Genomic DNA, 15,099 nt, shown 5'->3' with positions numbered 1-15,099 from the left:
ATGATAATTGATTAGGTGATGAGTTGAGAATGTTTTCAGTGGAATGATAATTGATTAGGTGATGAGTTGAGAATGTTTTCAGTGGAATGATAATTGATTAGGTGATGAGTTGAGAATGTTTTCAGTGGAATGATAATTGATTAGGTGATGAGTTGAGAATGTTTTCAGTGGAATGATAATTGATTAGATGTTGAGTTGAGAATGTTTTCTGTGGAATGATAATTCATTAGGTGATGAGTTGAGAATGTTTTCTGTTTGTTTGTATGTTGTTGTACATACCAGCTGGTAATTTTTCACTGACATAAAGCATATCCAGTTTTAGGTAAACTCCGCAATACAAAGCATGTGGATAAAAGAGTTCTTTATCGTGCCAACGCCTACCGCCTTTTTCGAGGTCATATCCGAGAGATCCTGTAATGTCGGGCGGTTAAAACAATTCACAACCGATGATAAACATTTGACGTTTGATGCGTCGCTGGGGTCGAAAGTAGAACTCGATACTTCCGATTGTGAAGGGAGGGCCCTGCTCACTAGGGTACCGCGGGGATTTTAGATGTCCTTGTTCAGGAATATATTCTAGTTTTTGAGAGAGAGAAAATAGTGCATGAACTGTGACGCTGTAACGCGCCTCGTGACGTCATGACGTATGCTGACGTAAAGCCTCGCAGTTCAGGCCCTCATATGTTTTTTTTTTCAAAAATAAAATTAATTTCTTTCTATATACATGTATATATTACTTTCATTTCTGTTGGAATATTCTCAGCTGTTCAAATAATCGTCCTATATTTAACAAGAATCTTGTTTGAATTTTAAAAAAAGTGTTGTTGCTTGACGTGTAGAATTGTCGTTTATAAAAATATCTAAAAGTGCAAATTTAAGCTTATTTGTAGTAATTTGAAGTACCAACGGTTTCTTGAACAAGACTGATATCTACACATCGTAAATATGTGAACAGTGAAAATTTACATGCAAAATATTCATCTTGTTCAAAATGTCGAAGATACATAACAAGCGTAAAAACCATTGGCGAAACACGCACATTTGTCCACCACTTTAGTGTGGACGTCACGTGTACGTACTCCGTGCATATAATAACTGTCACGGTGTTCATCACTCTTGAAATTTCATCCAAGTAACATTATATTATGCTATACATTACAATGATGTTTTTAAACCTTGTATGTATCAATACTACATGTAAATTATGATACCAAACATTGTGGTTATCACCACATTATGATATTAAAGAGAGATATTTGAAGGCTTTTATTCAATCTTGTGTGATTTTAATTGCATTCCAGAGGTTCTTCAGATGTTTGTTTTCACTTAAACATCTTTATTCCATCAGTAGATACATTTGTACTAATTTTATTAACGTACATGTACCTCATATATATATATATATATATATATATATATATATATATACACACGCCGTTAGCCATATATCTTCATCAGGTAAACGGAGTTATCCATAGTCAAAATCAGTGTGCCAAGAACGGTCTTACAATCGGTAGGAAACATATCAGACAAGATTTGACTCAACGATAGGCCGCACTGGCAAACTAGATCGTTATAACGACCATTGGGTTTGCGAAATGCTGACTTTAAACGAGACTATTGAAACCCCTACACCATTAACTTGTTTGTCAGTAGCTTGCCGCGATTGCAGGGATACCACACAGTACGTGTCTAACTTTACAATCTCTTCATTAGTACCATGATATTTCCTGAACGACACTAGACTGTATATCATTTTACCTACAGCAATGACTACAAACATAAGCATCATTGAAGATGTAGGAAGCATTGAAGTGTTTGGACTTCAACGTGTTGTGCATGTGTCACAAATCATATAAATAATGATAAATCATATAAATAATAATAAATCGAGAAAAGGAAAACGCGGACACTTGGAAATACCATGGATCAGGTATCTAGGAATAAACCAGTCACATTCACCATGAGCTTTCTGTCTTGATCAGGTAAATGGAGTAATCCGTAGTTGTTAAAATTAAAATAACGATTTAGTAAATGACATGATAATAATAATAATAATAACCTTTATTTATCCAGGATAACACAAATTAGCATATAGCAAGTTTCCATTGTGGTCCTGCATTAAAACATATACACAAACATAAAATTAACATCTAAAATTAGTATCTAAACATGAATACGATATAAAAGGAAAGGGGGGGGGGACATAGCGTAAGACACACCTAATTAGTGATAAATTATTATCTAAATATGAATACATGACATAAAAAATAGCATAATACACACGCGCACACAGTGCCATATCACAACTACATTTGGCACACCTGAACAAAAAGAGGAAAGCACGATGTTTAAGTGCTACTTCTACGAAAATATTCCATCAAATACATAGCTTTAAAAATGTCAACTGAACCAGAGCTTCGAAAATTTTCAGATAGTTTGTTCCAAAGGAATGCAGAAGAGTAGCTGTGTGAACGTTTAAAATTTTCAGTCTTAGCTCTTGGTAAATATAACAAGAGGTACTGTGAGCAATGCTCACTAAGAATACCCCCATTACCCCAATCTCCCAAAGGTTGTTGTTAATAGGCATAAATTACCTCTTTCCTGAGTGTAAAAATATGGTATGCCTGTGTAGAAGAAAATGGAAGATATAGTTCGAACACAAATCCATGGTATAAACCTATAATTTTGACCTTGAGATCAAAGGTCAAGGTCATAAAGAGGTCATAAATGTACATGACACATAGTCTCATGGTGATAATCCATGTCTTATGGTATGACTATGTCAAAACCCTATAATCAATTTTGACATTAAGGTCAAAGTTCAAGGTCATATAGAGGTAATGAAGGTACCCGACACATCGTTTCATGGTGATACACTCATGTGTCAAACATGGTATGCCTATGTCAAAGAAGTCATGGCCCTGACACGAATCCATTGTAAAAACCTTTAATGTTGACCTTGAGGTCAAGGTCATATGGAGGTCATGAAGGTACATGACACATCGTCTCATGGTGATACACTCATGTGTCAAATATGGTATGCCTATGTCAAAGAGCAAAGAAGTTATGGCCCTGACACGAATCCATTGTAAAAACCTTTAATTTTGACCTTGAGGTCAAGGTCATATAGAGGGTATGAAGGTACATGACACATCGTCTCATGGTGATACACTCATGTGTCAAATATGGTATGCCTATGTCAAAGAACAAAGAAGTTATGGCCCAGACACGAATCCATTGTAAAAAAACCTTTAATTTTGACCTTAAGGTCAAGGGTCAAGGTCAAATAGAGGTCATGAAGGTACATTATAAATCTTCAAAAATCACACTGTATGCTTATTGGCACGTCTCAAAGGTTACGGAAATGTCGAATGTTGAATATAGATATTAATGGTGTACGAATTGAATTTGTGAAGCAGGCTAAACTATTAGGTGTTTATATAGATAATACTTTATCATGGGATGCACACGTGGAGTTTATTTCAAAGATAATTAAATAAACTAAAATTGACCCCTGAGGAACTCCTAAGGATATTTTTTTCTCTAGATAACACACCTCTCCAACTGACACATTGCTTGCGATTTGTAAGATATGATTGAAACCATTTAAAAGTATTGTGACAAATTCCAAAAGACATACGTTTATGCAAAAGTACTTCATGGTTGACTGTATCAAAGGCCTTACGTAAGTCAATAGACAGAACCCCTGTAAGCCTTCCATCGTCCATGTTTTTGAACCATTTATCAGTAAGACCATTCAACGCTGTTTCACATGAATGACTTGGCCTAAATCCAGATTGACTATCCGTAATTAATTTGTTTGCGGATAAATATTCATAAATGGAATTGAAGACATGTCGTTCAATAATCTTACTGACAACTGCTAAAATAGAAACTGGTCTGTAATTATTTACCAAATGCTCATCACCTGCTTTATACAATGGGACTACCCTAGCTCTTTTCCAAGCATCCACAAATGTGCACGAGGATATGGATTTGTTAAAAATAAAATGTAAAATATCACCAATATCATTAAATGACAACTTTAAGAGTTTTACAGACAAACCATCAATACCTGTGGCTTTCGAAGATGCCATTTTGATAATTTCATTTGCAATAAATTCAATTGTAATTTCTGGAATTTTAAATGAACCTGACAGTTTTAGATGTTCCACATCCGGTAAAGAATAATCAAAATGCTTTCCTATTTCATGTCCTACATTACAAAATAAATCATTAAAACAATTAGCCATTGATTCAAAAGAGGTAATGGTAGCGTTGTCAGTTTGCAAATGTGTACATGCTGTCGAATTCTGCCTCGATGGTAACAATGTTTTCAATCTGGACCACATCCTTTGGGCGAGTGGTACATTGATCAACTGCCTCCTCCACAAAGCCCCGTTTCGCTTCTCTGATCTTAAGAGTGACACGGTTTCGGTAGAAAGCCCAGTCATCCTCTGATTTGGACCGTAATGCTCTTCCATGTAGGTACTCACGATTATGCATCTCATTCAATATTTTATCATTTATCCATTCCTCTGATTACACCTTTATTCGTGTATCTTTAAAAGGAATATGTTTGTCAATGACTTTGAAGAAACGAGAGTTGAATTCACACCAAATTTCATTTACATCACTCATTTCTTTAATATGATTCCAATCGACATCTTGGACGTCACGATGGAATCGGTCCTATTCTAAATTCCGGAAACTGCGGTATTTTACATTAATGTGACAGTTTGTACCAGACTTTCATTTCCCACGGACAGCATAAACTAGATGATGGTCACTGATGCCTATGTGTATTACGCCAGATTTACAAACATTCAGTGGTTCGGACACATATATATGGTGAATGAGAGTGCTGGGGTCATTTGTTACTCTAGCGGACTCTTTAATTATTTGAAGAAGTCCGTACGTTTTCATTAGGTTCTTAAGATTTGAATTCTTATTTTCATCGATGTTAAAATCGCCCATAAATACAATGTTATTTTTGATAGTAGACATGAAACAACATTCAACACAAGGAAAGTATTTATTTGCAAAGAAGATTATAACAACCATAAAACTTCTGATATGTTAAATGTAAACCACACCATGAAACCAGCCACCGTCTAGAAATTAGTAATATGGAACATATACATAAACAACTACATGTACACTAAACCGAATGTAAAGCTTCAAACAGGAATCGGGATAAAATACTTGGGTCTAAACCTACGCTTGGTGACGTTCCTCTATCTAAACATATGGAATACGACGTAAAGCAACAAAATATTTATTCAAATTGGAATTACTTTTGGCCTTCTTTGTATGTCCATTAAGCCGCCCCTTCTGAGTTCCGAGTGGGCAAAAGGGTATGCCATGAATTAATCAAAACCATTCACGATAAATATTGATACTTAGACGTGACAAAGTTTAAACATTCACGATAAATATTGATACTTAGACTTGACAAAGTTTAAACAATCACGATACATACTGATACTTAGACGTGACAAAGTTTAAATATTCACGATATATACTGATACTTAGACGTGACAAAGTTTAAACATTCACGATATATACTGATACTTAGACGTGACAAAGTTTAAACATGTGTGACATTGTCTGACGCATTCGCTATTTGACAGCAAAGCCAGTAAGTCGTCATGACGCCTTTCCCCTGAAATTTAGATAAGGGAATTAAGTACGGCTCTAGGTAAGAATAAAACACAGTCCTTATTCAAGGTCATACAGCATCATGATTTTTTCATTCACAATGCTTATTGATTAATTTCAAATCAAACACTGCCACACTATAGTGAACCCCCCTCCTTACCTTGATCTATGGATTCTCTCTCTCTCTCTCTCTCTCTCTCTCTCTCTTGTCGCGCTATAGTGAACCTTGTTTACCTTGATCGGTACTTCGGATGAGACCGCAAAACCCGAGATTCCGTGTCATACCAGGTGTGGCACGATAAAGATCCCTCCCCCTCAAAGGCCGTAAGCGCCAGGCATAGGCCTAACTTTGTCAACCCTTCATCGGTCATGGTAACCTCTCCATTTGAGTGAAAGTTTCTCCAGTGGGACTTTACATAATATGAAAAAAAAAATCAATCTTGATCTGCAGATTCCCTCTCTCTTGTCACACCATAGTGAACCCCTCCTCACATTAATCTGTAGATTCCCTCTCTCTTGTCACACCATAGTGAACCCCTCCTCACATTAATCTGTAGATTCCCTGTCTCTTGTCACATTATATTGAACCCCCTCCTTACCTTAATCTGTAGATTCCCTCCCTCTTGTCATATTATAGTGAACCCTTCTTACCTTAATCTGTAGATTCCCTCTCTCTTGTCACATCATAGTGAACCCCTCCTTACCTTAATCTGTAGATTCCCTCTCTCTTGTCACATTATAGTGAACCCCTCCTTACCTTAATGTAAAACTTATACGGTACCAATTTTGATGCACCAGATGCGCATTTCGACAAATAATGTCTCTTCAGTGATGCTCAACCGAAATGTTTGAAATCCGAAATAACTATGAAGTTTTAGAGCTAAATATAGCCAAAAACAGCGTGCCAAAAAAGTGGAGCCAAATTCGTCCAAGGATAAGAGCTATGCATGAGGGAGATAATTCTTAATTGAACCCGTCCTTACCTTGATTTGTAGATTCCCTCTCTCTTGTCACATTATAGTGAACCCCTCCTTATCTTAATCTGTAGATTCTCTCTCTCTTGTCACATTGTAGTGAACCCCTCCTTATGTTAATCTGTAGATTCTCTCTCTCTTGTCACATTGTAGTGAACCCCTCCTTATGTTAATCTGTAGATTCTCTCTCTCTCTTGTCACATTGTAGTGAACCCCTCCTTATGTTAATCTGTAGATTCTCTCTCTCTCTCTTGTCACATTGTAGTGAACCCCTCCTTACCTTAATCTGTAGATTCCCTCTCTCTTGTCATATTATAGTGAACCCCTACTTACCTTAATCTGTAGATTCCCTCTCTCTTGTCACATCATAGTGAACCCCTCCTTACCCTAATATGTAGATTCCCTCTCTCTTGTCGCATCATAGTGAACCCCTCCTTACCTTGATCTGTAGATTCCCTCTCTTTTCTAACACAAATTCATGGTGTCCATTAAGAAGATTCCGTGTGCTTTCACTGCAGTGTATCTTCATGGCTTTAAAATGAACATCCATATTAAAGATGAATAACAGAACTATTACATTGACAGGAACTACTGTGGTATATATGTACCGAGATAAATTACCAACACGATGTACCGAGATAAATTACCAACACGATGTACTGAGATAAATTACCAACACGATGTACCGAGATAAATTACCAACACGATGTACCGAGATAAATTACCAACACGATGTACCGAGATAATTTACCAACACGATGTACCGAGCTAATTTGTATAGAGTCCAATCGATTCTTTACAGGAGACGTCTGAAACCAAATACATAGATAGGACAAATAATTTCTTCAACTGGCTTATATTTATTTTGTATCGTTTGTTCGCATGTTTTGTATATATATTCATATTTTGTACACAAATACATGAAACACAGAGAACTTTCGGTTATTTGTAACAAATATCATATACAATACGAAAGGCATGTTCTTACCCTGTCCGTTGGACTCCATTCGTGACGCTGTATTCACTGTGTCACCAAACAGGCAGTACCGCGGCATTTTACGACCAACCACTCCAGCACAAACCGGACCTAAAATATCTAATTATACATTCTACGACCAACCACTCCAGCAAAAACCGGTCCTAAAATATTTAATTATACATTCTACGACCAACCACTCCAGCACAAACTGGTCCTAAAATATCTAAATATACATTCTACGACCAACCACTCCAGCACAGACCGGTCCTAAAATATCTAATTATACATTCTACGACCAACCACTCCAGCACAAACCGGTCCTAAAATGTCTAATTATACATTCAAGAGTTCTGTCGGTGCATTGGCTATCTCTCTATATAACGCATCACTTACTCGAAGGGAAGGAACCTTCTTTTAAATGACTTTTTTTCTTCATGGAGAGCATACAGATGATTACTATTTATTAGTAAGAAACGTTTCATACATTCTTTTACAGGCCGGAATGATAATGATTCGCTAGGCCTATATATCTATAAAATCTGAGTCACTACACATCTGAAGATTGTTACGGTTATATATCTATAAAATCTGAGTCACTACACATCTGAAGATTGTTACGGTTATATATCTATAAAATCTGAGTCACTACACATCTGAAGATTGTTACGGTTATATATCTATAAAATCTGAGTCACTACACATCTGAAGATTGTTACGGTTATATATCTATAAAATCTGAGTCACTACACATCTGAAGATTGTTACGGTTATATGTCTATACATATATAGATTGTTACGTTATGCTCCACTTTTTTGGCACGCTGTTTTTGGCTACATTTAGCTCTAAAACTTGATCTGTGAAACCCCTTGATATAATTCAATATATTGCCAAACGCCGTAAAACAATAACGAATGAATAATAGAATGAATGAATCAATCAATCAATTAATTAATTAATCATTCAACCAACCAAGTTTAGAATCAATTCGGTATCTGTAGGGATATTAAAAAACGTCCGTCAAAGCGGAAGCATTAACTTATTACAGGCTTCACAACCCGTCCGATAATCAAACCACTTGCATGAGAGTAAACAATTTAAATATATATTATGGAGATGTATGTTAGACGATCGTATGTTGTGTATGTAGTTGTACCAGAATGTATCCCGATCCGCGTGGACAGAGGCGTGTTGGGTTTGTGTCTAATTTTGAAAACATTCACTTTCTGTAGAATAGAGCATGACATCTTAGCTATTTCTACAACATGTTGATCTCCATTCCTCACAGGCAGACCAGAAACAACCATGTATGCATCGCCAATAGTCTCAACCTATAACATATATTGATATATTAACTCTAGAAGCAGTGTATCTTAATAGAAAGATAATAACAGTTCGAAATACTTCTATCACAGCGTGTTTTCAAATATTACCTTGTAGACGTCAAAATTGTCGATGATTTTGTCGAAGCACGTGTAAAGGTCATTTAACAGGTCAACAACCTACGAAAATATACCAAGTGCTATCAATTATTGTATATCAAAGATTTTCCCAAAGCTTTCCTATGGATAAAACAGCCCAGACTAATATTGGTTTGTCACCAATACTAATTTGGTTCGATTTTTCCTACATGCCATTTTCCATATCATTAGAAATTACATCAATATATTCATGCAAGTCTTGTATTCAACAAATACATGATTTTCTATTTAACGTTTGACACTGATATACTACAGACAGTAGTTGGAAACAGGGGTAGAACAAATACAAGATATCAAGCAGTATCAGACTGTTACATTCTAATATTTTTTGTATTATTGACTGGGAATCATTACAGTAGATACCATCCAGATGTCCGTCGGATGGAACGTTAAAGGGTGTTCCGTGCCTCCTTGGCATTCAAAAGATCGTTTCTTTGATATTTTAAAAAGAGTAAGCTCACTGGGGTCAACAGGAAACCCAAACACTCACAATCAAACATATTTCAATTCGTTAACCGCGGTAAAATGGGTGAAATATTGCCAAAACGACATCAAACCATAATCACTTACTCAATCAATCAATAAAATCTAGCCGCTTAACAAAGGAAACTACCTGCATCGGGGTACTATCTGATGAAATGTCCGTAAATCCAACGATATCACTGAAATAAATCGTGACACACGTGTAAGCTTCCGGATCCACTACTCTGCCACTCTTTAATTTGTTGACGACACTTCTGAATAAAAAGGAAGAAGAAATCGATATAAAAAGACACATAAGCAACTGCCTTTTTTTTATATATCAAACGTCCTTAGCATTCAAAAGTTTAAGTATGACCTTGGTCCTCTGATCGAAATATCAAACAGGGTAATACAATTCCGGAATGTTCTATTATATCAATGTCCCTATCAAATTACGTCTATCTGTGATTACTATGGATATCAATGAATGAAAGGTGACGATAACGAACAGTGATCAATCTCAAAACTCCTACAAGCAAAACAAAATAGATAGTTGGGCAAACACGGAACCCTGGACACACCAGAGGTGGAATCAGGTGCCTAGGAGGAGTAAGCATCCCCTGTCGAACGGTCACACCCGCCGTCAGCCCTATATCCTGTTCAGGTAAACAGAGTTATCCTCAGTCAAAATCAGTGTGCCAAGAACGGCTTAACAATCGGTATGAAACACGTCAGACAGCATTTGACCCAATGATAGGTTGTGTTGCAGAACTAGATCGTTATAACATCTAACTTTAATATATGTCCGATATCCAACTTTTAATATATGCCCGATGTCTAACCTTAATACGTATAAATGCTGGAAAATATCACCTTGTATGGTTTTCGACGAGACGAATAGAAACTAAATCCATCCTGTTTAAATTTTCACAAAACATTTATGAGTAGTTAGTGCAATACATTTTGCGTAGTTTGAATTTATTCATTTAGGATTCCAGTGAAATTTTCGCAATAAACAACCTCGTTTGTTTGTTCCGATGAGCTAGTCTGTGTATGAAAGATAATCCTCTGTTTACAACGTCATACCTCGGCAGAACTTGATACAGTAGCTCCTCTGATTTCCTCTTCTCTTCTATCAGGTTCTGTGTCCTTTCTTCTACCAAGCCTTCCAGGTTATCAGCGTATTCCTCCATACGGGATAGTAGCGTATCCAGTAGTTTGTCACCAGATCTATCCCTATAGAGACAGGAAACGAGAAAGTAGCGTATCCAGTAATTTGTCACCAGATCTATCCCTATAGAGACAGGAATGAGATAGTAGCGTATCCAGTAATTTGTTACCGGATCTATCCCTATAGAGACAGGAAACGAGATAGTAGCGTATCCAGTAATTTGTTACCGGATCTATCCCTATAGAGACAGGAATGAGATAGTAGCGTATCCAGTAATTTGTTACCAGATTTATCCCTATAGAGACAGGAAACGAGAAAGTAGCGTATCCAGTAATTTGTCACCAGATCTATCCCTATAGAGACAGGAATGAGATAGTAGCGTATCCAGTAATTTGTCACCAGATCTATCCCTATAGAGACAGGAATGAGATAGTAGCGTATCCAGTAATTTGTCACCAGATCTATCCCTATAGAGATAAAAATGAAGATCAGAAAGTAAACAGTATAACATTTATAGCTCTTACCTTCTCTAAGCGAATACAATCTACACTCAGTCCTGTCTAATCTGACATTTGCATTATCCGCTTTACTATGAATATTACATCTTAATTTCATTTCCAACAAAGTTTGTCACAACATTACACCACGCTGTACAAGCATCGCGTTTCAGGGGAACTAATTTCCCTTGGATTTCATGGATACCACTATCCCACGAATGCCAAAACATAATGAAAGTCACAATATATACCTGTTTCAATGTAAAAAAGGCCATATTGACTGAATCACATCCCAAGAAAACTATCTACTGTAACAACATGACAATCCGCATTAAGTGGCGACACGGATTTAAATGAATCACCTATGTTGTCTAACCAAACACAAAATTAATCTTCCAGAATCTGTTGGATTAACCTGACCTCAATGTATTTCAAAATTCACTTTTACCATTGCAGTTTTCTCGATTCTTTCCGTATGGCGTGGAAAGTCGGTCTTAGTTTGGGGTCTTCGTCCCAGCACTTCTTCATCAGTCTATCTATATCTCTGTTGATCTCTACCAAGTCTAGACGTGGGCGAAATGGTGTTTGGTTGACGTATTTCAGTTTCGTTATAACCTCTGTTAAACATATTACATGTACACATGAAACTTTAATTTACCACACCTAGTATATACCATGCTTTTTTTGATCACTGTTGTTTACAAAATAACTGCTACATCACAAATAGTTTGCGTTCTGTATACTTCATCATGGAGTACTTCTAGATGACTAATGGTACCACAGCATTTACGATTTGTGGGGGGAAACTTTTAGATTCCTATTAATCATTTTGCATTTCTTTAGCAAAAGATAAATATAAGAGACCTAAAATAAATACCATCCAATGTCAAAAAGTCTCTATCGTCTTCAAAAGGTCCCTTCCGAGAGAGAACTTCATACAGTATTATACCAAAGCTGTAGATGTCAGCGCACTGCATCCCGATGATGTCTGTATTTGTTATTGACTTTCGAAGAAGCTCAGGAGCAGCCCAGAGACACTCTACAGAAAGGACGTGAATAAGAATCAGCCCGGGGACACTCTATGCCATTTCTTTTTAAGCTGGAACCTACGTATATTCCTCAATTCTTTCATCATTTCTGGTTCCAAGTTTTGCAGTCACTTGCAATGGAATCCACATACCGAAAAATTTGATATTCCATTTATTGCATGGACAAGTGTAACTATCAAACAGTGACCAATATCTTAACCCTTCTGAAAAATACATTATAATTTGGGTTCCTGAATAAACAAGAGATGGGATAAGGTACGTAGGAAGAGAAAGCATCCCCTTTTGACCGGTCACATTCGTCGTGAAACCTATATCGTGATCAGGTAAATGGAGGAATTCGTAGTAGATATGTGTTTGATTTAGGATCGGACAAAAACTACTTCACTCATAATCTTTTACTCACATTAAGGCATCGGTATCTGTAGCACTAATGCTAAGCGCTCAAGGTCGTAGCCGTGAGAATACTGTAACAGGCAAACTCCTGCCACGACAAGGGAACCTGTGTGTAAGGTCATGTACTATCATTTGGTCAAATGTTGTTTGACGTGTTTCATATCGATTGTTAGGTCATTCCTGGCACGCTGATTTTGACTACGGATAACTCCGTTTACCTGATCAAAATATTCGACTCGCGGTGGGTGTGACCGGTCAACAGGGAATGTTCACTCCTCTTAGGCACCTGTGCCCTTATTCACAAAATATCTCACATTTAAGATAAAAAATTTCGAACACTGTAATTTTCTTATTTTTCATTTCTTGTAGATTGTCCTAATTAATATGTAAAGTACATCCAAGGTCTATAAAACATGAATACATACTTATGACCCTGTGATCGGTATTTAATTATCAGACAGGTTTTTTCCCCAGTCGTAAGATGTTTAGTGAATAAGGGCCCTGGCACGGACCCTACACATACCAGAGGAAGGATCAGGTGTCTACGAGTAGTATCACCTGTCGACCAATGATAGATCTAATCTAAGCACGAAGCACACGTGTCCAGGGGTCCGCGTTTGCCCAACTTTGTATTTTGTATTGCTTATAGGAGTTATGAGATTGATCGCTGCTTGTTATTTTCACCTTTCATATTTAGAACGCAGCTAGGTTAAGGGCCTCCATAGTCAAATGCACAATAACCATGAGGTGAAATTACACCTTAAATTCACAGGTATCATTACACCTGTTACAGTTAAACATCGAAACGATACTACCCATATGTTGACTGTAACTGAGCTACCGTAAAATCACCTTATGGTAATTTCCCGTAACATCATTTAAATATCACGTAACACTTTATTTTTAGGAAAACATCAAGAGGCCCTACTTGTGAACAAACGTTCAGATTCATGCGGGTAACCAGCTGAATTTTTATTGATATACTCAGAAAAAAAATTAAAATCCTTAACATGAAAAGTGTTGGGAGCAAATGCATACTCAAACTAACCATGCTGTAATTTAACAACATATCAACAGTCATCAGCGAATTACCGGGGTTGTCCACATTCTTATATATATCAAACCGTTAATATACAAGACAGAAATTGTTCCCCGCACTTTTCAAACGCATAAATATATCTAGATTATATAGTAGAAAAATTCATATTGGTTTTTTTTTTTTTTTTTTTATAGCAGATGAACCTGAACTTTGCCGCAGTTTCTGTAGTATGAGATAATTCATTTACATGAGGGAATTTTTAAACGCATCAGTCATTCAGATTAGCGGCGATTTCATGGTCACAATATAATATGAATATCACCTTTGTGCATACTATATCTTAAAAATGGAGAATGATTTGCAAATTTCGCAAATTCTATGATCGTTATAACTATCTAGTTCGTCAATACAACCTCGCATTGGGTCAAATGCTGTCTGACGTGTTTCATACCGATTGTTAAGCCGTTCTTGGCCCACTGAGTTTGACTACGGATAACTCCGTTTACCTGATCAGGATATAGGGCTCACGGCGGGTGCGACCGGTCAACAGGGGATGCTTACTCCTCCTAGGCACCTGCTCCCACCTCTGGTGTGTCCAGGGGTCCGTGTTTGCCCAACTATCTATTTTGTATTGCTTGTAGGAGTTATGAGATTGATCACTGTTCGTTATCTTCACCTTGCATTTGATATCATAAAGGAATAATAAATATATTATATGTATATTCATTTGACAAGATATATTTTCACGTATACAGCTTATCACTTGATAACAGTAGTAAATAACGACAAAATATTATGACATTTTCCCCGCAATACAACTGTCAGAAGATGTACGCTGTGACGTTTTTTTTTTCCATTGTGACGTCATATGGTGCGAAGTGCACAGAGGCACATTGATAATAGCACTGTGATTTTTCTCGGATAGCCTTAACTCAGCTGCGAAGTCTGTTGTGTCTTCTATGTCGATGGACATGCATGGATATAATCATTATAGAGCAAGCGTCGTTGACATATTGATTTTAAAACATATCTAAAGCACTTTTAGAAAATTTGAAATAATAAAACTTTTCACAAATCAATAGCATCAAAGTTTGTGAGTTTTCAACACTTCACGCGACCATTCCTCACAAAAAATCAAAGGCTACAGTTTTTGATATAATAAGCAATTGCTTTGTCAACAAAAATAGAAAAAAGGAATATGTCATATATAGTGACCGTCTATTCAAAAAATATTTTGTTTAACACCTCTCTAATTCTACCCACAAAATATTCTGAAGTTGGTTTTAAAATGATGCCGGAGTTCCTCTTTGATAATATCTCCGTAGTCTTCTAGGATCATGTCTTCCAATTGTCTGTTGGAACCATAAAGAACTGTACTCCTTTATTAGCTGA

General features: G+C 36.6%; 1 protein-coding gene across 1 annotated transcript in view; it reads right to left on the bottom strand.

The window, feature by feature from the left end:
- Positions 1-5,110: 5,110 nt before the first annotated feature.
- Positions 5,111-15,099, bottom strand: part of LOC125666322 (atrial natriuretic peptide receptor 1-like) — a 48,970-nt gene continuing 38,981 nt past the window's right edge. Inside the window, exons 11-19 of the mRNA XM_048899500.2 lie at positions 12,104-12,265; positions 11,675-11,843; positions 10,645-10,794; positions 9,710-9,833; positions 9,049-9,117; positions 8,772-8,946; positions 7,627-7,725; positions 7,078-7,169; positions 5,111-5,668 (exon numbers count right to left, since the gene is read on the bottom strand). Coding sequence (XP_048755457.2) covers positions 5,594-5,668; positions 7,078-7,169; positions 7,627-7,725; positions 8,772-8,946; positions 9,049-9,117; positions 9,710-9,833; positions 10,645-10,794; positions 11,675-11,843; positions 12,104-12,265 — 1,115 coding nt within the window. The 3' untranslated portion in view covers positions 5,111-5,593. The remainder of the gene's footprint in view (positions 5,669-7,077; positions 7,170-7,626; positions 7,726-8,771; positions 8,947-9,048; positions 9,118-9,709; positions 9,834-10,644; positions 10,795-11,674; positions 11,844-12,103; positions 12,266-15,099) is intronic.

Source organism: Ostrea edulis, chromosome 10 (assembly GCF_947568905.1).
Source record: "Ostrea edulis chromosome 10, xbOstEdul1.1, whole genome shotgun sequence".
In the NCBI taxonomy this organism is placed as follows: Eukaryota; Metazoa; Mollusca; class Bivalvia; order Ostreida; family Ostreidae; genus Ostrea; species Ostrea edulis.
Note: the sequence above shows the minus strand (reverse complement) of the source record. Positions and strands in the feature narration are given on the sequence as shown.